We start from the raw sequence: 23500 nt of genomic DNA, 5'->3' as shown, positions 1-23500 counted from the left end.
TTATATAACGATGGAAGAAAGCTTATGATGAATGGACTTTGGATGTGATTTTGGAGTATTGGATGGTTGACTTGTATCTTGTCAGATTGATGGGTAAATTTTAGATCAAAGTTGTGGACTGTTGTAGATGGCTAGCAGCCTTGTTTCCCAGCATAGAATTTTGGGAATTTAAGAAAAAGTTTGTTCATAATTTAGTGTTGTTGGAACGATTATTGTGAGTTATATTATTACGTGGGCAAGATTCAGTTGAGATCTATGTCCGTGTTTACTATAAAGACCAATAAATAAATAGGGAGTAATATTGGAAGATGATCCCACTAGCCCATATTGTTGTTAGGTTTAAGAATTACCACAAAGATGCATCTGAGGAAGCCAGGAAGGACATGTTGACTTATATTTGATGAAATCATCGTCTTAGAGATGCTGTGGTCCTTGTTACTCAGTTGATTCTCGTCACTTTCAATGAACAAGGTGGGGGGCCCAACTCTGATAGATGTTGTCCATTGGGTTACTGATTCTCCAAGCTAAAAATAGATTGTGAAAGAGTGGTGGAGCATAAAAAAGGGGCAAGGGGGAATGGCAAGGAGGGAGCTTATTCGTATCTGGAACTGCCCTTCGGGGGAGGGAAGTGTTTTTTAAGAGAAAAGTCAATACATATGCTCAAAGTGTTGATACCTTGTTTCTTTGGTAAAATCTTTGTACTTCTTTCCAATGGATGAGAATGCAATCTCATTCTTGATTCAATGGAGAAACACACCAGCTCATGCAAGAATGCTCTCATCATATCCTCTTTCTTTCAATTTGTGATGTAAGTTGAAGCCTTGCTGAATTAACACTTTGTATGAAGAGTTCTAAAAAGAAATTACATACGATATCAAAGCTTTCGGCTTCCCAGACACTGAGTTACAACATTTGTGTACATTTCTGAAAAAAAATAAATAACAATTACACTGCCATATTCCTAGCCGATTCTCTATCGTGCTTGTCGAGTAATTTACCCATGAACCTGTACACTCTGATCTAAAGCATATGTTACGTGCAACGATGTCATATACCTTATTTTGTTGTTGCTGCGTCATCGTTTTGATATCATGAAGCAGCTGAGCTACCACGCTTGCATTTCCATAATTCCTGCAAAAGTACTCTCTATTAGAACGTAAAATGATAGAATAAAACTTTTTCACTCCTATGGATATAGCAATGTCAAAGAACTAGAAATTAGTCACTAGTTGCACCTTGTAAGATAGAAGCATCAATTATCATACAAATTCAATCCTCATTCAGTGCGTCTAGTTACTACTGTCTCAACTTGCTCACCTGCATGGAATTCAATATTCTAAGTTATTCTGTAACTTGGAATAGCAAAAACTAGAATTAGAATAGATACATACTTTCATGTTTCAACTCACTCACAGTTTTTGATAAATTGAAGTTTGATCTTCTTGAGTGCTACTAGAGCATCTTTCATGTTGATCCTCTCCTGGGGTGATTCGGCAGAGCAATTCAAAGCCAATTCCATGATGGATGATACACACTTCACCTTTGCAGTGTAGTGTTCTTCCTCTGGCCTGAGCAAGTTGGAATCTACAACCTGAATAATTGCATCGGGTAGTGACTGATTTACCCAACCCTTGAGGCTTAGATCCTCAACAAATAAATCATCAATGGGTTTTCGTCTTGTAAATGTTTCCATCAACATAATACCATAACTGTAAACGTCACACCTTGTTGATACTAATCCTTCCAATCCGTACTCTACATCAAACATTATAATTAATCAAACCAGTTGGATGTGTTTTGATGAAAGTGAAATTTTGAGAAACTAATAAATTGAAATTTTGTTATGAGGAAAAAAAAAAAAAAACCCAAAACTAACATTGAACAAAAATTGAAAGCTAAAAGCTTCACCTGGTGCAATATACCCAATTGTGGCTAGAGTCTTGGTTAGTGCAATGCTATCCCCTTGTTCTAAGAACTTTGCGATGCCAAAGTCACTCACGTGTGCAACCATCTCTTCATCTAGTAGGACATTGCAGGGTTTGAGGTCACAGTGAACCACACGTGTAGAGTAACCATGGTGGAGATAGTCTAATGCACACGCCACGTCTATCAGTATGTCTAATCTTTGCAAGATATCCAACAAGTAATTGTGTGAATACAACCACTTTTCAAGGTTCCCATTAGGCATGTACTCCAGTATCAAGGCCCTGAAATCAAGGTTAGAGCAACTGCTAATTACTTTGGTGAGATTCCGGTGGCGAATGTTGCGTAATATTTCGCATTCTGTGTCAAAACTCTTGAAAGCAGTTTCTTGTTGCAGATTGAAGACCTTTGCAGCCAAAACCGTCCCATCTGTTAGTGTACCTTGGTAAACTGAACCATAACTCCCCGTTCCAAGTAAATTGCTTTCGCTAAACCCATTTGTTGCTCGTACAAGTTCATGGTGTGCAATTCTTTCAAGCGTAACTGCGGCTATCGATTCAGGTTGAATTGGATTTTTATTTCTCCTCCATCGACTTTTTAGGCACATTAATAATAGAATTGCTGAGGCAAGAACTATTAATGCGATTGGCAACAAAATATATAACATTTTGTTTACCTTCGATTTGTGAAGAGACTTATTATCACATAGCCGGACTTGGAACCGAGGAGCACCACACAATGCTTCATTCGACATAAAAGATTGACTCGTGAAATTCACAAAAGGTCCACCAGTCGGAATTTCTCCTCTTAGTCTATTGAAAGACGCATTGAAATGTTTAAGATACAAGAGTGACTCCAACGATTCAGGAATCGGACCGGATAGGTTGTTTTGGGATATATCCAAGGATTCCAAGCTTACCAAGTTTCCAAATGCCTCAGGAATTGATCCTTGCAGCCTATTATGTGCAAGGGAAAGACTAATCAAGTCTTTCAAACCACCAATGGTTGTAGGAATATCACCAGTGAATTTATTCATTGACAGATCAATTTCTGTTGCTACTTTTAAACCTCCAATCTCTTGGGGTAGATTCCCACTCAAAGAATTAGAGGACAGATTGAACTGCAAAAGATCTTTGAGTTTCCAAATGGTTGTAGGTATGCCGGAATTAAATCCGTTGGAGTCCAAATATAGGTATCTCAAGGAAGTAATATTTACTAAGCATTCCGGTATCGTTCCAAACAATCTATTTTCACTCAAACGTAGCTCACCCAAGTTCAGTAAATGGCAGAGCTCCTCAGGAATGGTTCCATCTATTCTGTTGTCATAAAAATGCAGTTGTTGTAGCTTGCTCAACCCTTTGATGGTCGTTGGAATACGCCCGGTTAAGTTGTTGCCACTTAGAAACAACGACAACAGGCTGCTTAAATTACCAATCTCACTCGGAATATTGCCCTTTATTCCACAATCATCTAAACGAAATATTTCCAGAGAATCAGAGAGAGAACCAATGGAGACCGGAAGAATTCTGTTTAGAGGATTTTCACTTAGTCGCAATGCTTTTAAATGTTTGCAGTTGGTTAAAGAAGTGAGGAAACTCAATTCTAGAGATGATGATTCAGCAATGAAGTTGTTTCCCCTGAGATTCAAAAATATGAGTCGTCCTAAATTACCAAGGGAGCTGGGAATAGGACTGGTGAACCTATTGTTGGCAACATCTATAGTAGTGAGTTTCGAAGCATTTGAGATAGAATCAAGGATAGTTCCAGTGAAGGTATTACTTGCAAGAAAAAGTCCTTCAAGATTGGGTAGAGTCTGGCCTATGCTTGATGGTACATTGCCTGAAAAGTGATTGCCAGCAAGTGAGATCCCACGTAGTGTTGAGATGTTGAACATCATTGCTGGGACTCGTCCTCTTAAGCTATTAAAATTCAATGATATTATCTCCAACTTATGAAGGTTGCCAATCTCTTTCGGTATCACACCTGCTTAGCCATGTAAAAAGATTAATTTCATTGGAAATGATGAGAGAGTGGTCGTTAGAACTATTAACAGAAAATAGAAACTAAAAGTTGAAGGAAAATGACAATTTCAAGATGATATATATAGATGTTGAAGTTTTTCATGGAATCACTGTATCGTCTCTCATAATCATATGAAAATATATATAACTAATTTGACATTTATTGTTCACCAAAACTTTTAGCTACTATATTGTTCACAAGGATCTTTTTGTTTGTAGGAAAATTCTTATTGGCGGAAAAATATATCTTGAAATTAGAAAAAATAAAAATGACAATGAAAACATATTCGATTATCACAAGAATGGTGTCACCTTGTACGGAAGTATCCTATGACCTCTTTAAGCAAGTTGGTATTTTACAAGTTTAACCAAACTCCAAAACCAAAAGAGATAATAAATAATAAAAATAAACCACATAGTCAAGACATTAAATTTATAAAAAAACCTCATTCAATGAATTCAACATAAACCCGTTCTATTTATTGGCATCAGACCTGCTAAGAAATGTAAAAGAACATTGAAATATAATGTTAATTCATGGAAAATGATTAGAGAGGGCTCATAAGAACTATTAAGAAAAAAATTGAAAATAAACGATGAAGAAAAATGAACATTTCAAGATAATATTAGCATGCGAAAGTTTTTCATGAAATCACTATATTATTTCTCATATTTATATGAAAAAAATTTAACTAATTTGACATGATTTCTTAAGATCCAAACAATTATGGGCATCTCTGTTTGTGGGAATATCCATATTGAAAATACTTCTTTCGAAATTTGAAATTCTAGGATGGTTTAGTTAAGGAAGACATTAACTAAATTCTTATGAAAAGCTTTTTCATATTATGACAAATTAGGAAAAAAAAAAATGATAATAAAACATGCTGATTATCAGAAGAAGAAACCTCTTACCTCTTTAAAGAAGTTGGTATTTTACAAGTTAATTAACCAAACTCCAAAACCCAAAAGATATAACACAATTAGGACATTAAATTTAAACAAACTCCAAAACCCATAAAATCACAAGGTGCAAAGGTGAAAATCTCATTAGTAGACAACAAAATGTTTTTGTTGTGTGTCGGGGAAAAAAAAAAAAATGCTTTTAGGGGGAGATACTGTTTCACCAATCGAGTCACATATTTCTAATATATTCATACCTAATGATTTTATACTGAGTGAGGTGACCAACCACTTAATTTATGTTATGAAATATGCTTTTTACCCTTGTATTTAAACACTTCATAATGAATTTCATTTTTGTAAGCCGGGGGAAAATAAATGAAGTAGAAAATGAGAGAAGAAAGTTTTAAAGTGCAAGGAAAACATAACTTGCAAAACTTGCCAGAATATAAGGATTATACCTGAAAATCTATTTCCAGAAAGATAAAGCCCTTGCAAAGAAGTGATATTAAAGATGGAAGATGGAATGAGACCAGTGAAACCTACATCCTCCGTTACTAATATCTCCAAATGAAGAAGGTTACTCATCTCTTGTGGAATTTCACCTACAAATTAAAGAATTTACCATCTGCATAAAAAGGGGCATAAATAAATGACTCATGATAGTCCTATTAATCAAGTGTTCTCAAATCCAACTTTAACATTATATTAAAACCTACTTCCTCACACTTAACAATTTACCATCCATATGAAGCTTTTAATTGTTAATCATATAAACATACCATATTGCGCAAACACTGGAATCTAGCTTCCTTCCATTTTTTTCCTTATACGTGATCAAAGTTCATATAAATTTGAGTAGAAAGCTATTAACCACTACAATGTGATAGTTTTTAAATACAGGAAAAGTCTTTTAATTTTATAATAAGTTAGTTAATCCAATGGTCAACAAAGAAGGCTCATTCATGAATCTTGTCATATAATGGCTCTCATATAGAAACCTTCACTTTGGATTTTTATAGAATTATATTTTAGTAAATGCTTAAAAAAAAAAAAAAAAAAAAAAAAAAAAAAAAAAAAGTTCATGTCAAGATCAATGTTCATGAATCTGATTTAAGAAGTGTTGAATCTGTATTTGAATTTAAGAATTTTTCATTTAAATTATGAACATGTCCATGACAAGTTGAACATGTCCCAAAGTCCGAGAGTGTTGGAGTAGTGTCATTCACTGGGATGACTATTTTATGCCTTTTAGTTGTTCAACTTTGCTTAATTAGGAATCCTTATTTATTTTTCTTTTTTTCTTTAATATGCTTGACAAGGTTATTAATTTCTCCTAAATAAAAAATAAAATAAAATAAAAAAGTTTCACCAAATGAGCACAATACCCCAGATGATATAAAAGGCAAGTAACTCCTAATCTGGTTCCTAAATGCAGCTTGACACATCTCTCAACAGAGTATCTATCTTTCTTTTTTGTTATTTTATTTTATGCCTTATCTTTTTGAAGGTCTATTCCCTCGTTGCAAATTTTATGTCATACAGATGAGGATAAATATCAATTGAAAATAGATAGAGATGCTGTAAACATATGACATGAAGTACTGTGCAAAAATCATTTCCTATTAGATTTTGTTTAGCATGAAAAGAAAACTTATTTATGATGTTGTATAATATCACTTTATCTTTGTCACTCTGTAGGCACATTAATTTAACAGAGGGTGAAAGTGGTTAAGGTTCTCCTGTGTTTCCTTTCTTTCATTTTTTTGTTAGTCAGTTCATTTTAGTTTTGTTTACCTCTTTTTGCTAGGATTTTTATTTCGGTAAATAAAACTGAAATTTTAGTTGCACCAGCCGGGAAACGAAATGACAAGCAAAAAGGCTCTTTTTGCTAGCTTTCATAGCAATTTACTTTGCCTTTTACTCAAATGTGCCATTAGATTTGTATAGATTAGAAGTCAAAATAAAATTTAACAAGCATAATATGTGAAACAATGAGTTAGCACTATGGCCTAGAGAATAATTTTGAAAAAAATAAATAAATAACAAAAATGTTGAAGGTGTGGTACTGCAGTTTGAAATTAATTACTGTGAACATAACTCGGATTGAAAAAAAAAGTAGTTGTTTTATGAGAGATGGAATAAATCATATTACATCTCCACCAACTCTCGCTATATATATAATCTTGGGTTTGGTCCATAATAAAAGATGCCATGTCTGACGCAAAGTGAAGAAAATGAAACTAGTAATGAAATAAGAATATGTGCAATTAAATAAATTATGTTTGGTTAGCGGATTTAGGTATGCCATTCATGATAGGGTATCAACATAGATAATTTACACTTTACCAGAAGCCATAAATGCAACAACTAGGGCAAAGGCCTTTTTGGAGAAAAGCGAAAGCACCGACTGGCTTTAGGAATTACTTTGATTCGACTGATTCAGTGACGAACAAAGCAAAATAACCTATGTATTCTCAACCTTCCATTCCAACAATACCTAATTCGGCTAGCACCAGGACTTAGCCAAAGAATACAAGAATAACTCCCATAGTAAGTCGTGATACATCCAAAAATAATTTCGATAGTCATCCAGACCCCATTAAGTGTTATCGATGTGGGAAGCCAGGACATCGATCTAATGAATGTTCTTAAAGGCACTCAGTCAATTTAATAGAACCAAGGGTGAGGAGGATCAAGATAGAAAAGATGACGAAGGGTTTCCTTTATACAATGAGGAAGAGATGATCAGAGAAGATGAGGGGGATCTACTCTCACATTCTCTAGTTGTACGAAGGTTGTTACTTGCCTCGAAAACGAAAGAGCATCCATAGAGGCACAATATATTCCGGACACGATGCACTGTCAATAAGAAAGTCTATGATATTATTATTGATAGTGGTAGCAGCGAGAATATTGTGTCAAGGGTGATGGTCCAGAAGTTATGGTTGAAAATAAAGAAGCATCCCAGTCCCTACAAAATTAGTTGGATTAAAAAAAGGGGCAGAAACAAGGGTTACAGATATCTGCCGGGTTTCCTTTTCTATTGGGAATAAGTATATTGATGAGGCGTTGTGCAATGTTGTTGATATAGATGCTTGCTACTTGATTCTGAGTAGAACATGACAGTTTGGCGTCAATGCCACTCATAAGGGAGATAATGTTTACATGTTTGATAAAAGAGGGCAGAAGATTATGCTGGGTCTTATGAAAAAAAGGGATTTTTCCAAGGATTCACAAGCCAAAGGAAAGTCGGTTCTTTTAATCGGCAGTGAGCAACAGTTTTTGGAGGAGGCCAAGGAATGTGGACAATTTTTGGCACTGGTAGTTGGAGAAGAGGTGTCTAATACTCCTTCTGCAATTCCAACAGTGTTACAACCCATGTTTGAAGAGTTTCGGAAGATTATTCCAGATGAGTTAAGAAGCGGCTACCACCAGATTTAGCACCACATAGATTTTGTGCCTGGTGCTAGTCTGCCTCATTTATTGCACTGTCGCATGAGTCCAAAGGAGTGTTAGATTTTGTAGGACCAAGTTACGGAGTTGGTTTAGAAGGGTATGGTGAGGGAGAGTATGAGTCCGTGTGCTATTCCAGCTTTGTTAATACCAAAGAAGGATGGTAGTTGGCGTATGTGTATCGATAACAGAGCCATCAATAAGATCACCATTAAGCACAAATTTCCTATTCCATGGTGAGATGATATGTTGGATGTGTTGGCTGGTTCAAAACTCTTTTCCAAGATTGATTTGAGAAGCGACTACGACCAGATTCGTATTAGACCAGGGGACGAATGGAAGACTGCTTTCAAGACTAAAGAGGGTGTGCATGAGTGGTCAGTGATGCCATTTGGAATGTCTAATGCTCTAAGCACTTTTATGAAGCTTATGAATTAGGTATCGAAACCTTTTATCGGCAGATTTACTGTTCTCTATTTTTATGATATCCTAATTTATAGTCAGTTAGATATGGAGCATCAATCACACTTGAGGGAGGTACTGACAGTTTTGCAGGCAAACAAGTTGTACATCAATCTGAAGAAGTGCCCTTTTATGAGCAACAGTTTACTGTTTCTGGGTTTTGTGGTGAGTGCTGAAGGCATTTGGGTTAATGAGGAAAAAGTTCAAGAAATTTGAGAATGGCCCACGCCAAAAACAATAGGCGATGTGTGGAGTTTTCATGGTTTAACAACATTTTATCGGAGATTTATCAAAAATTTCAACAATATTGTTGCTCTTATTACAGAATGCATAAAGAAAGGAAAATTTAAATGCGGTGAAGAGGCAAAACAGAGCTTTGTGTTGATCAAAGAAAAATTATCCAATGCACCTATTCTAACATTGCCAAGTTTTGAGAAATTGTTCGAGGTTGAGTGTAATGCCTCAGTCATTGGAGTTGGTGCTATTCTTTCCCAAGAGGGCAAACCAGTTGCGTTCCATAGTGAGAAGCTTAGTGATACAAGGAAGAAGTAGACTACCGATAAGTTTGAGTTATAATCAATGGTACGTGCCTTGAAAGTTTGGGAACATTATCTAGTGCAGAGAGAGTTCGTTATTTACACTGATCATCAGGCTTTGAAGTTCATCAACAATTAGAATAATATTAACAGGATACACGCCAAATGGGTTTCTTTTCTACTACAATTTACCTTCTCCTTAAGGTATAAATCAGGCCAGCAGAACAGAGTTGTTGATGCACTTAGCCGAAGAGCAGCACTCCTGATGACTTTGTGAATTGAAGTTGTGGGTTTTGATTGTTTGAAGGAGTTGTACGGGGAAGATGACGACTTCAAGGAATTTTGGGCTAAGTGTTAGATTGGATAGGTTGCTGAGAGTATGCACATAGATGAGGGATTTCTTTTTCGTGGTAATCAGCTTTGTGTTCTGAGGAGTTCCCTTCATGAGCAGATTATTCAAGAATTACATGGTGGCGGTCTAGGTGGACATCTTGGTCAAGATATAAGACTATAGATTTGATCGAAAAGCGGTATTATTGACCACAACTCAAGAAGGATGTTGGCAACCATGTGTGACGGTGTCCAATCTGTCAATCTGCTAAAGGTCAATCTCAAAACACTGGTCTTTATATCCCTCTACCTACACTAGATTGTCCTTGGGAGGATTTGTCCATGGACTTTATCCTAGGACTTCCACGCACTCAACGAGGGGTAGATTCAGTTTTTGTAGTTGTTGATCGTTATTTTAAGATGGCTCACTTCATAGCTTGCAAGAAGACTTCTGATGCTACACATCTTGTAAATCTGTTCTTCAACGAAGTTGTTCGTCTTCATGGAGTTCCTAAGTCCATCACTTCTGATAGGGACACCAAATTCTTATCCCATTTTTAGAGGACTTTATTGAGGCGTTTTGATGCATCTTTGAATTTCAGCAGCATTAGTCATCCGCAATCTGATGGTCAAACAGAGGTGGTCAATCAGACTTTGGGCTATCTGATTTATTGTATTTCTAGTGAGAAACCAAAACAATGGGATCTTGCATTATCATAAGCAGAATTCACATACAACAGCATGGTCAATCGGTCAACAGGCGAGTCACCTTTTGTTATTGTTTACTATCATCCGCCGAAACATGCATTGGATTTGGTCCACTTCCGAAGCTGCCTGGAAAGAGTGTTGCTGCAGAACGTGTGGCAGATCGCATCTAAGCCATTCAGGATGGAGTTCGAATGTATCTTGAACAAGCTAATGCGAAATACAAGGAATCAACAAGCAAGAAGATGTGGAAGAAAGTATTTCAAGAAGGAGATTTCGTTATGGTGTTTCTACACAAGGAGAGATTTCCTGTTAGTACCTACAACAAATTAAAGAACAAGAAATATAGGCCTTATCAAATTCTGAAGAAGATTAATAATAATGCTTATGTTGTTGAGCTTCCCGAAGACATGACTATTTCTCCTACATTTAATGTTACAGATCTATTTGAGTATATTTCGCTAGATGAGACGCGCTCTTTCAGTCGTCAATCAGGGGAGACTGATGTAGAACTGATTGCTGAAGCCTTTTTGGCCCGTTTAAACTACCTGGGCCAAATGGGTATATTGATAGATTTTTTGGGCTAATCCCGAAGTGTGCATTTTTTATCCAACAGGAGAGTTTTTTTTTTTATAAAAAAAATGGCCCAACGAACAAGACTCACTACTACGCCGTGACGTAACATGCTTTTTGGAGAAATATTATCGTTTAGGGCCTCAAAATAGGGTTTTTCGGTCCGAAAGAAGCCAGTCGAATATTTTTTCGATTTTTGTTCGTTGTCTAAATAAACTCGGATTGTATTCATATTTTATATTTATTAGTTTTATTTTATTAGGTTTTTTTCTTTATTTTTTCAGAATTTTTAGAGAATCTTTATTTTTAGGCTTATTTTTTATATTAGGTTTCCTTATGTTATAAGGATTCCAGTTGCAGTTAGTTTCCTTATGGTTAATGGTTTTCTTTCATTATAAATATATATAATAAAGAAATCAGAATTATTCATTCAATTATCAATACAAATATCAGATTTATCTGAAATTATCCTTTATTTTGTGAATTCAAAACACACATCTTGTGGATTCAAGGTAATATATTCCTCGTGAATAAATTTATTGCTTCCGCTTACGTTAGTTGGTATTATAGCTTTGTCTGATGACAGATGAACGTGGTGACGGCAACCTTGCTGGCGACGAAGATCAACAGAGAGGGGCTCTTTTGAGGGCCAAATTCTAGGACTTTTGACAGACAACTAAATAGGCGTTGCAAAAAATTCAAGCCCTTACTGGGCTCGCGTTGGGTCCAAATCAAAATCGTGATTATAACAAGGGGCGAAACGTTGACGAAGATTGCGCTCGTCTTTTGTGGAATCGCAACGCCATCCGCGTTGGGTCCAAATCAAAATCGTGATTATAACAAGGGGCGAAACGTTGACGAAGATTGCGCTCGTCTTTTGTGGAATCGCAACGCCATCCTGCCACGGTTGTTTTATACCTTTTGTGTAAAAATATGTCCCCCCAATAACAACTAACCATTTTTTTTTTCCTAATTGGGACTCACACACACTGCCTCCACTGAGATTCGAACCCCTGACCTCCCTTTGGAAAGTAGGAGCCTTGTACCACTAGGCCACAGGCCTGTTGGTTATAATAACAACTAACCATTGTCATGTCCCTCACATAATTTTTACAAACCTGCTTAATATAGGTTGATTTGTTAATGGAATGAGAAAGAGGGAACAAAAAAGAAATATACTGATGTGACTGTGTAAAAATTTTGCGTAAAATATACAACAATTTTACACATTGGTGACGTAGTGGTGTATCTTAACAGGAGATAAAAAAAAAAAAATTACACATCATACGTGGCAATGTATATTTTACACAAAAGAATGTTTTAACATATACATAAAAGAGTATTTTAACAGACCGCTGGAGATGCTCTTAGGCCAGTTAGGCAGTCACCTAAAGCCCCAACCACTAAAAGCCCCAAAAAATTTTGCATCCTTATATATTTTGACTTCTCCAAAATATTTATTTACTTATATCATTAGAGCATCTCCAGCCGTCTGTTAAAATATCCTTTTGTATGAAATATACACGGACATGTATGATGTGCAAATTTAATCAATTTTTTATTGTTTATTTTTTATTTTTTTTTATCTCTATCAGTCTGTTAACATACACTACAATGTCACCAATGTTTAAAATTGTTGTATATTTTACACTGCCAACATATTTTCTTTCTCTTCCCTCTTTCTCATTCTATTAAAGAATCAACCCTATATTAAGTAGGTTTGTAAAAGTTATGTGGGTCCTGGCATGACACGTACGTATTTGATTGTTATTATGGGATATATTTTTATACAATAATTATAAACCAAGCAAAAAATAAATAATCCAAAATTAGTGTGTAAATCATCATGACACATCAAATTTACACAATATATATATATATATATATATATATATATATATATATATATATATACACAATTGTTGGAGATGTTCTTAGACTCCAACCAATACTAGAAGCCCCCAAAATTTTAATTTTCTTGTATTATTACCTTTTTAAAATTTTATTTCCTTATATTCTTATATCATAACCAGAAGGCCTCGATTTTTTTTTTTTTTATTATTATTATTGTATTTCCTTATATTATTACCTTCATAAAAAATTTATTTCCTTATTAAACTCCAACCAATAGAAGAGATTTCAAGATAATATTAGCATGTGAAGGTTTTTTATGGAATCACTATATTATTTCTCATATTTACATGAATAAAATTAACTAATTTGACATGATTTCTTAAGATGCAGAAAATTATGGGCATCTCATGCTCATGAACTTTCATTGTATGAAATCAACCGCCAAAACGTCTAGCTAGTATTGTTCACAAGGATCTCTCTGTTTGTGAGAAAATCCATATTGGAAATACTTCTCTCGAAATTTGAAATTCTACGATGGTTTAGTTAAGGAAGACTAAATTCTTATGAAAAGCTTTTTCTTCTGCCGATTATCAGAAGAAGAAACCTCTTACCTCTTTAAGGAAGTTGGTATTTTACAAGTTAATTAACCAAACTCAAAAACCCAAAAGATATGACACAATTAGGACATTAAATTTAACCAAACTCCAAAACTTAGAAAATGACAAGGTACAAAGGCGAAAATCCCATTAGTAGACAACAAAATGTTTTCGTTGTGTGCCGGGAAAAATAAATAAATAAAAATGCTTTGGGGGGAGACACTGTATCACCAATCGAGTCACAAGTTTCTAATATATTCATACTTAATGATTTTATACTGAGTGAGGTGACCAATCGTTTAATTTATGTTATGAAATATGCTTTTTACCCATCTTAATGAAATTCATTTTTGTAAGCAGGGGAAAAAGAAAATGAAGTGGAAAATGAGAGAAGAAAGTTTTAAAGTGCAAGGAAAACATAACTGGCAAAACTTGCCAGAATATAAGGATTATACCTGTAAAGCTATTTCCAGAAAGATAAAGCTTTTGCAAAGAAGTGATATTAAAGATGGAAGATGGAATGAGACCAGTGAGACCTACATCCTCCATTGATAACAACTCCAAATGAAGAAGGTTACTCGTCTCTTGCAGAATTTCACCTACAAAAGAATTTACCATTTGCATAAAAAGGGGCATAAATAAATGACTCATGATCCAATTTAGTCCCTATTAATAAAGTGTTCTCAAATCTAACTTTAACATTATAAATATTAAAACCTACTTCCTCACACTTAACAATTTACCATCCATATGAAGCTTTTAATTGTTAATCATATAAACATACCTTATTAAAGTTAGTATATAACAATACCTTTGAAGTTGTTTTCGCCAAGAGTTAAAACCTCAAGCACAGTCGAGTTCCAAGTCCCTCTAGGAATGGGTCCATTGAAATTGTTAATCGACAGTGACAAAATCTGAAGTTTTGAGCACTCATATAAATTGGATGGAATTTGGCCTTGTAGGTCGTTGCTAGATAGATAAAGCCCTTGGAGATTTGAAAGACCATAGCACATATCGGCTGGAAGATTACCAGATATGCCATTCCTTGTGAAAGCAATAAATTGCAGTGAAGACATGTTGAAGATGGTGAGTGGCAGGGGGCCTATAAGCCGGTTATATTGCAAGTCCAACATCTTCAAGTTCCGAAGATTTCCAATCTCTTGCGGAATCATTCCCTGTATAAAATTGGAAGACAAACGCAAGCTTTCTAGCTTCGACATGTTAGAGAAGGAAGGTGGGATAGTACCTATAAAACTATTGCTACAAAGAAATAACTTTTGCAGTTCAGTCAAGGCACCTAACCATGACGGAAGTTGTCCACTAAATTTGTTATATCTCAAATTCATGAGTTTCAATCGACGCAGATGAACTAATTCATTAGGCAAATGACCACTGAACGAGTTGTTACTGAGGTCGAGGGAAACAAGAAATGAGACGTTACCCAGGTTTGGAGGAACCGTACCTTCAAGAGCCATGTCAGAAAGGTCCAATGATGTCACTCGTCGGTGGCGAACACCACAAGTGACTCCAACCCAGTTACAAACGAATGTTGATGTGGACCAGTTGTTAGCCAAGACACCATGAGCGGCAAAAGTGATACGGGCTTTCAAGGCAAAGAGAAGATTGGTCACTGGTAATGTTGGGTACACTCCTAGCTAAACAAGCCACAACACAATGCACTAACAACACTGCATGCAAAAGAGAAAACCAAGTAATTTTCTCCATGAGTGTGTGTGAATAATTTGGACTACCGACTCAGTTTGCAAGATATATAAACAATGAAAATCTATATGTATAACGGTATATATAAATTTCCTAAATATCTTCTTATATATTGTTGTGATGAGTACAGAAATGAATGTTAAGTTTATGTTAAATTCTATATGACGTATCTAGAATAATCAAGCAGCCGGCCCTTGAAAACATTTTTTTTTTTTGGTAAACAAGGACTTGGCAGCCTTGAGTAATGGCAGGCCGGTTTTAGGAGAAAATATAGGACACGAAACAAAGACTACCAATTCATATATATTCAGTCAATTCATGCTGACAAATACTGAAACACCACTAGGCACTAGACAAAGATTGGAAGAGCAAAACCATCCTTCTGATCCTAAAATGTATATGAATCCAACACTTCATGTAGCATTCTTCCTTGTCTCCATAAAAAAATGATCTTGTATATACTGACCAGGTCATGATCCAAGAGTATACATTAAATAAAAGAAAAAATACATCTAAGATAAGGATGCTTTTATTGACCTAACCAAGAGAATTTTGGACTTCTGTCAAGCACACTAGCTAATGGACTCCTCTTTAATGAATTTATCCTCCCTTAAATTTTCTCAATGCAGTACTATTTAGGTAACACCTGATACCAAGTGATAACACTTCCAATCCAGTTGGCATAAGTTGTCCGGTTTGACCCGGTTATTGCAGCTAAGCAAGCTCCGCGGCAGTTGTGGTTGTGGGTGTGGGTGAAGTTCATCACTACCAAAGTCAAGTTAAATTTACTGTAACTTTTCCAAATAAAAATAAAAATGTTTTAATTAGTTACCTTTAAAAAAAATATAAAAAATAAAGTTATAATTTGGTAACCATTATAGTTATCAAAGTTATAATTAGTAACCTTTCAAAAAAAAAAAAAATTTATAATTAGTTGTGACGAACTCCTCCCACAGAACCATGAAAAAAATTCGCGGCAACATACTCATACAGAAGTGAGTTTTATAGTTTTACCTTTCATCAGGAAATTGACTAGAACCGATAGGATGGAAACCCAAATCTGGTATAAAAAAATAATAATAATAAAATAAAATAATAAAAAAATAAAATAAAAAAATCAAGTATTAAAAGTTTCCATAGAAGATTGACGTACTACCAATTCAAGTCTTCAGGGTATATTCACACATCTTTGAAGTCATCGTTGGCAAACTGGTCTTCAGGGTATAAAAAATTAAGTTTCCATCTCGGCTTGACGGGAGGACAGTCCAGGCTGACTTGAAGTTTGAATTTTTATTGGGCTGACTTCGTAAATTGGGTTAATTTAAAACAATTTAACGAACCCATACATATTCAACAAAATATATCATGAAAAAATAACTAGAATAAAAGTAATTATCAATATATCAATTTCAACACACACACACACACACTCTCTCTCTCTCTCTCTCTCTACATACATTTTTCTCTTTACCTTCCCCATGTATAGCTACCTTGTCGGACAAACTCTTTCTGCGATTTCTTGTTAGAAAATATATATGTTATGTGACATTTAAAATATACCAAATTTTATACGTACTAATATGTTATGAGATAATTAACAATCTGCTAAGAAATGATTAATTAAATTTACAATTCTATATTTAATTAAATATGCAAAATAAAGCAATAAATTAATAAATAATAAATGAAGAACCTAGATCGAGGTTGTTTTTTTTTTTTTTTTAAAGGTAAGCTTAATAAAGAGGAAAAAAGAAGAATGAATGTACATGTGAGAGCACTTGGAGCAAACAATTTACGCCCCGTATGGTGTTGACGGACTCTATGGCGCTTCTCTCCCATGATACAACGATGAACATCCATTAGTAGCAGCACTACAAATTTGTGGATATGGCGAATCTCCTCTATGTAATACTTTGCCTGGCTCAAAAACGCATCTATACTATAAAAATGATGAAATTTGTGCAACTCAAACCAGATGGCTTGGACTAATTTTAATATGGCACATCTATATTGTTCTTGGGTCTAAGTGGCTTGGACCACTTGACCTGTGGCTTAAATCTACATCCACTTCGGTTAAGTTCATGTTGAGAGAGGGAGAGAAGAATGAAAAATGAATGAATGAATTACACAGCCAAGTAGGGTACTTATAGATGTAGAAGTGCCTTTTTGGATTGGATGTGTCTCTTCATCATTAGACACAACCATTTATATGTGTCTGTTCATCACCAAACACACCAACTCCAATAGGTTGCAACGGTTCACATAGTGTCTGTTCACCACTAGATACATCCACTCCAATAGGTTGCAATGGTTCATATTCAATAGGTTATGTCTGTTCGATTGTACCTTTTCAACCAACACACCCATTCACGTATGTATTGTAATCCAATGCATCATAGCTTTCATTTTATTAACTGTATTCACGTATGTATTGGAATTGCTCATATGTCCTTCAGCGTCAAAGATGGATGTAGTGACACCAAAGTCAACTCAAGCGTGGATGATCATCATTCTGAAGTTACTGTGGTAGCTTCTCAAGGGATTGCTAATGAATCAAGTGAAGCTGTACAAGATAAAAAGGCTGAAACAGTAGAAGAAAGGAATGCTGATGTTTCAGACTTAAGTATGAGTAAATCAACTGATGTTCATTTGAATATCCGGTTGCCCGATGGTTCTAGCCTACAAGAGAAGTTCTCCTTAACGAGCACTTTGAGAATGGTCAAAGTCTATGTAGATGAAAACCAAGCAAGTGGCATTGGCTCTTATGATTTAGCTGTTCCTTATCCTCGCAAAGTATTCAATGATCAAGGTATGAATATCGGGCACTCTACTTGCCTACTTGTTTTGAATTAACTAATTTGCTTGATTGGTATGATCATGTTATTTTTTACTTAAGAGAATGGTTTTCTTGCTATTTCATTTCATTGCCTCCTTGCACCAATTTCTGCCATATATTATTTATATATTATGGGTAATTGGTTTGATGAAAAAGTTACATAGCCCACATTGAGGGTTATACTTGGGGAAGATGAAGATTAAGGTTAACGTGGGTAGAGTTAGTAAAGGAAGATATGATAGCATGTGGATTGACTGAGGTTATGGCCTTAAATAGAACGGAATGGAAATATAGATTCATGTAGCCGACCCCAAGTAATTGGGAAAAGGCTTGGTGGTGGTTGTTGTGGGCAATTGGTTTGATGACCATTTGAGCAAAGTGGTGCTGTAATGCTCGTGGTATGGGAGATGAGGCTGGATAAAAAGTGGGATGGCTCTTCTGAAATTCTTTGCTAATTTGTCTAATTCTTTTACTCTAATTCATAATTTTGGTGTGAAGCAAAATGGGAGCAAAGGAAAGAGAGAAGTGAGAACAAAATGATGATGCCTACAAGCTTTACAGAAAAATCTGATCTGTTCAGTTAGCAAGGAACCAAATTGTTTTTGGTTGACATCTTTGCTTCTTCTTTCAAGGTAACCCGAGCATTTAGAATTCTAGGATGGGTTACTGATTCTCCAAGCTAAAAATAGATCGTGAGAGAGTGGTGGAGCAAAAAAAGGGGCAAGGGAGAATTGCAAGGAGGGAGCTTATTCGTAACTAGAACTATAATTTTTTTCAATTTTTTATTGTCCTTTCTGTTCCAGAAACTGCCCTCTTGGGGGGAGGGAAGTGTTTTTTAAGAGAAAAGCCAGTACATTTGATTATTTGTATGGATTAAATTTAAGAAGGTAAATATGCACAAAGTTTTGATAACACATCTCCTTCGACCTTGTTTCTTTGGTAAAATCTTTGTACTTCTTCTCTCATTTCGTGTTATCAATCTGATCAGTTTAAGTACTCACACACACAGCCCATACCGGGGTTTGAACCCCTCCCCTCCTCTTTGACAGGTAGGGAGATTATACCAGTGGTTAGCAAATATCCCCTTAAGCTATCAAAATTTTACAATTAAGGCATTTATAAAAATAAAAAAAATAATTTGCAATTAAGGCCTACGTGTTAAATATCTTGAGTAAGCATGCAAAATTACTGAATTTATCAACTCTATTGCAATTTGTCTATCCTCTTTTGAAAATAAATAAATAAAAAACTTCGACCAAAGCCACTTCAACAAACTAACACCGTCATACTACATTACTTTGGGCTTCATTACTTTCTCCCTTTACCACCACACCATCATGGCATCCATAATTCCTTAACCCAGATTATAGTGGTTGTAATTAATCTGATTCAGAATCATCACTTGATTTATCCATAGTTTCCATCTTCATCCCCATAGATTACAAGACTTGTCCTGACATTTGCATACATAAGACATAATTAATGTAACGTGCTCATATGTTATATTAAGAGAAGGGATGGCTGTTGGGTCACAGCTTCAGTTCCAAAATGGGTAATTCTTGCGGATCAAGTATGCTCCAATAACATAGGGTACAATAAAAAGGGTATAATAGTGATAAATAACATTATATTTGTCATGTGTATTGCATGTGATTGGATTTATGTTCCCTTTCTAATGGCAAAGCAACATCCGGGGCAGAGGGAGGAAGGGTCGAGGTTATTCAGGGTTTTCATCAATACTGAAGGGGAGAGAGAGACAGACGGGGGCTCATGCAACATTTTTGGAAGCATTAGGGTTTTTTTTTTTTTTTTTTTTTTTTTTTTTTTGCCAAATTAATAATACAAGGGGTTTATTTAAAAATAATAATAATGTTCAGGAAAGTTCAGGGTTTTTCTTTCCATGTTCCCCTAAATTTTATGTAAATCCGTAGTCTAATTCTGTTTACCATTATTCTTTTTTTAAGCCATATTGTGCAATGTTGTTTGTCAGTCACGTAGTTGGGAGTGAGGAAGTGTCAGCCTAGCTATTATATAATTCTTGCTTAGAGTGTTCAATATTCTTAGGACTCATGTAACTATCAGCAATGCTCCATAATCACTCTAGATTTGTATAATGTCTAGATGAAGAGCATAGAAAGTACGTTTTAATACCGGGAACTGCATTCATCTATTGGGGTTGCTTTGGAATGACAATTCAACATGAATTTTTGCTTATTTTTGTTATATGTTTCCTTTCATCTTCAACAATATAGGCTGAACTCTACTTGTTTTCACTTCTAAGTTGGAGACAGAATTCTGCTTTTAGAAGTCAAGAGTTACCAATCAGCAGAATTTCATCCTCCTTGATCTTTGGCAAAGTTCTTTCATTCTCTTGAGTTTCTCTTTTTATTTCCATCCTCACCTCTTTCTCTCCCTATCTCTATTTTTTTATATCCCAAGTCTATATATTTAAATTGAAAAATGTTAAATGGATCAAGGAGCATTATGTTTCAAATGAATCCATGCATGTTTGGCCAACTAAGAGAGCCAAATGTGATCCTCAAATACCTTAAATGGTGGTGGTTGGAGAATAATATTGTTTCTGAAATTTATGTTTTGTCGAGCTACATGAATTTTTAGAGAAGCTTTCGGCTTATATTACAAAGTGAAGGTAATTGATATACCGATACAGATGCTCCCTCTCGCTCTCTCATATATATATATATATATATATATATATATATATATATATAGACAAATTAAAAAGAATCTTATTCCATAAACATGTTTGATCCTAAATTACTTGCATTTCATAATATATATATATATATATATTTATATATATATATACAAATTAAAAAGAATCTTATTCCATAAACATGATTGATCCTAAATTACTTGCATGTCATAATATATATATATATATATATATATATATATATATATATATTATGACATGCAAGTAATTTAGGATCAAACATGTTTATGGAATAAGATTCTTTTTAATTTGTTGCGTTGTATCTAAATCTTCAGAGTATTTTTTTGGAGGACAATAGTATATCTCAAGGATATTTGTACATTTTGATCTGTATGTTTATGTAAAGAATATATTTCAACTGTTATTTATTTTTTTATATTTTATTTTCCTTTAAATTTGATATGGGTGCAGAGTTGAACCAAACATTGTCGGAGCTGGGTCTTTTCAACAGGCAAGCATTGATAGTGGTTCCCCGTGGCCGATCTACTTTTCATTATGGAGGAGGATCTTCCTCTCGTAATCAATCAAATTACAACACTCTAGTTGATTCTTCAAGTGGAAGCAATGAAGGATATTTTACATTCGTAAAAAGGATTATATCTTACATGAATCCTTTCTCCTATCTTGGTGGTGGTGCCAGCTCATCAAATTCTATGCAGGAATCACAGACCAGCACGTGGCAATATGGTGAGTTTCTATACCTACAGTGAACGATGTCACTTAATTTGGTTTTTTGGTTCTTTTGCTCTTTTTTCTTTTTGAATCAAACATGTATGGGGCTAAGCTCTAGGTTGAAATGGTTGGTTAATTGTTTTTTCCTGGACTCATTGCAAACTTCAGTTAGTTACATTTGTAGTGAATAGATAGAGATCCCAAAACAAGTTTTATCTTTCTCTGCAGTTGCTTACAGAAAACTTTGGTATAATCCTTGCAAAAAAAATCCAGTCTTTCATGCATCTCCAATATGCTCTCTCTCTCTCTCTCTCACACACACACACACACACACATACACATATCCATGGGGGGTCTCCCAGTGTGTAGAAACTTTCATGTGTATAATGATCATGAAACTGATGCTATGTTAGTTTGCATGGAACTGGCGCCTTAGAATTGGAATTGGAAAAAAATTAAATATGATCTCTGTTTTTCTTGTTTTTGACATGCAATGTTGGATTAAATATGTATGTTTTTAATAAGAACCTTCCTTATTTCTAGTATATGATTCCCTTCTTTCTTTTTCTTTTTGTTGTTTGAAAGGGAGTATTCAAATGTTGGTACTTCCATTCAAATATTTTTTGGTTTTCTTTGATGAGAGCATGGCAGTTGGTGGTTTCTTAAAATTATGTATTTATTTTCTACAGAGAACAAAGGGATATGTTATCTGCTTTCTGGGAAATTCAGGTCCAAATCCTACGCTGCAGAATAACCTAGGGGGCACGGGAAGACCCTATACTCTCCAGTCATCAACCCAAAACAATCCTGGGACCAGCAGAAATAACAGCAAGAGCAAGCAACAAAACCCGTCTCGTTTTGGAAGCAATATTCACACACTAAAACATGATGGAGATGATAGCCGTGACAGAAATGCCTTCTGGAATGGGAATTCAACCGAGTATGGTGGTAACAAAGATGATAAATAAGATCACAAGAATGCCCTTTTAACAAAATGCAGGTTTCTGATCTTTGATTTTGGGTTAAACTCGGAAAAAACAAGTAGAAGAATATCTTACCAAGAAATTAACTCCTTGCAATATATCATTATGTCTGTCAAGTATTTCATTATTTGTGTAAATATACTCTTTTTAGGTCATGTGGTCGAAACATGGATTGCATATATCATTCCCAGAATTTGATTTCAGCGGTAAAATGCTGTCGAGTCTTGCTATGCTCCTGTTTTGGATGAGGCAAGTAGTTCAAAGTTGGTTCAAACCCAAGTTCAACATTTGAATTGCCTATTTTAGTATATGAACCATGGCACTCCGTCAATAGGAGACTTGAATCTACACTGGTCTCTCCAACTTCCATAACATTCTTGGTTTTAGAAACTGGGGATGCTTTAAGTTGAAGATGCCGCTTGGAGAAGGAGGGTCAAGGGCATCAAGTTACTGGGGGTAAGGGCTTATTCAGGTCTTGTAGAAAGCTAGTTATATATTGAATGATCATCCTTTCCATGGATTGTTAATGTAGAAAATTTAGCCGTCTTTTCGAGTTGTTTTCCCACCCATGGATTGAGCCAGAGTTCATCTTCCTAGCCATTTCTTGACTATCTACCAAAAAAGTCATGCCTAAATAAAGAGAATTTCTCTCATTCAAATGCCACATCCAAGAGATCTGTGTGTCATTATAGAAATGGATAGGTATTCTCGATGGGAGTTCACGTCTTGACGTTCTCATCTGTTGATTGAAGTTTGTATCTCGTGTTCATGATTCAATGGATGAGAATGCAATCTCATGTCTTGATTCAATGGAGAAACACACAAGCTCATGCGAGAATGCTCTCATCATATCCTCATTCTTTCAATTTGTGACGAAGCCTTGCTGAATTAACACTTGGTATGAATAGTTCTAATAAGAAATTACAAACGTTATCAAAGCTTTCAGCTTCCCATCGTTACAACATTTGTCGTACATTTCTGAACAAAAATAACAATTACACTGCCAAATTCCCGACCTATTCTCTGTCGTGTTTGTCGAGTAATTTACCTATGAACCGGGAGACTTTGATCTAAACCATATGTTATGTGCAACGAGTAGCAATGCACCTTAATTGTATGTCATAACCCTTATTTTGTTGTCGCTGCATCATCGTTTTGATATCATGAAGCAGCTGAGCTACCACCATCTCC

The 23500-nt window shown here is 35.1% G+C and overlaps 3 protein-coding genes across 3 annotated transcripts; 1 reads left to right on the top strand and 2 right to left on the bottom strand.

Annotated features, from left to right (window-relative positions):
- Positions 1 to 1405: 1405 nt before the first annotated feature.
- LOC132274753 (receptor kinase-like protein Xa21) lies at positions 1406 to 7997 on the bottom strand. The gene is made up of 4 exons (XM_059776090.1): positions 7868 to 7997; positions 5309 to 5452; positions 1909 to 3906; positions 1406 to 1755 (listed from the first exon to the last, which is right to left on the bottom strand). The coding sequence occupies exons 1-4, from the start codon at positions 7995 to 7997 to the stop codon at positions 1406 to 1408; spliced, it is 2622 nt and encodes an 873-aa protein (XP_059632073.1).
- Positions 7998 to 11652: 3655 nt separating this feature from the next.
- Positions 11653 to 16561, bottom strand: LOC132274741 (LRR receptor-like serine/threonine-protein kinase GSO2). The gene is made up of 4 exons (XM_059776081.1): positions 16553 to 16561; positions 14171 to 15014; positions 13815 to 13958; positions 11653 to 11807 (listed from the first exon to the last, which is right to left on the bottom strand). Exons 1-4 carry the CDS (start codon positions 16559 to 16561, stop codon positions 11653 to 11655), a joined length of 1152 nt encoding a protein of 383 aa, XP_059632064.1.
- Positions 16562 to 17519: 958 nt separating this feature from the next.
- Positions 17520 to 22521, top strand: LOC132300675 (plant UBX domain-containing protein 11-like). The gene is made up of 3 exons (XM_059797861.1): positions 17520 to 17890; positions 21066 to 21341; positions 22056 to 22521. The coding sequence occupies exons 1-3, from the start codon at positions 17527 to 17529 to the stop codon at positions 22292 to 22294; spliced, it is 879 nt and encodes a 292-aa protein (XP_059653844.1). The 5' UTR covers positions 17520 to 17526; the 3' UTR covers positions 22295 to 22521.
- Positions 22522 to 23500: the final 979 nt, after the last annotated feature.

The sequence above is a fragment of the Cornus florida genome, unplaced genomic scaffold (genome assembly GCF_030987335.1).
Source record: "Cornus florida cultivar Cherokee Brave unplaced genomic scaffold, ASM3098733v1 CherokeeBrave_3.0.0_Hap2_Chr01, whole genome shotgun sequence".
Classification (NCBI taxonomy): Eukaryota; Viridiplantae; Streptophyta; class Magnoliopsida; order Cornales; family Cornaceae; genus Cornus; species Cornus florida.
Note: the sequence above shows the minus strand (reverse complement) of the source record. Positions and strands in the feature narration are given on the sequence as shown.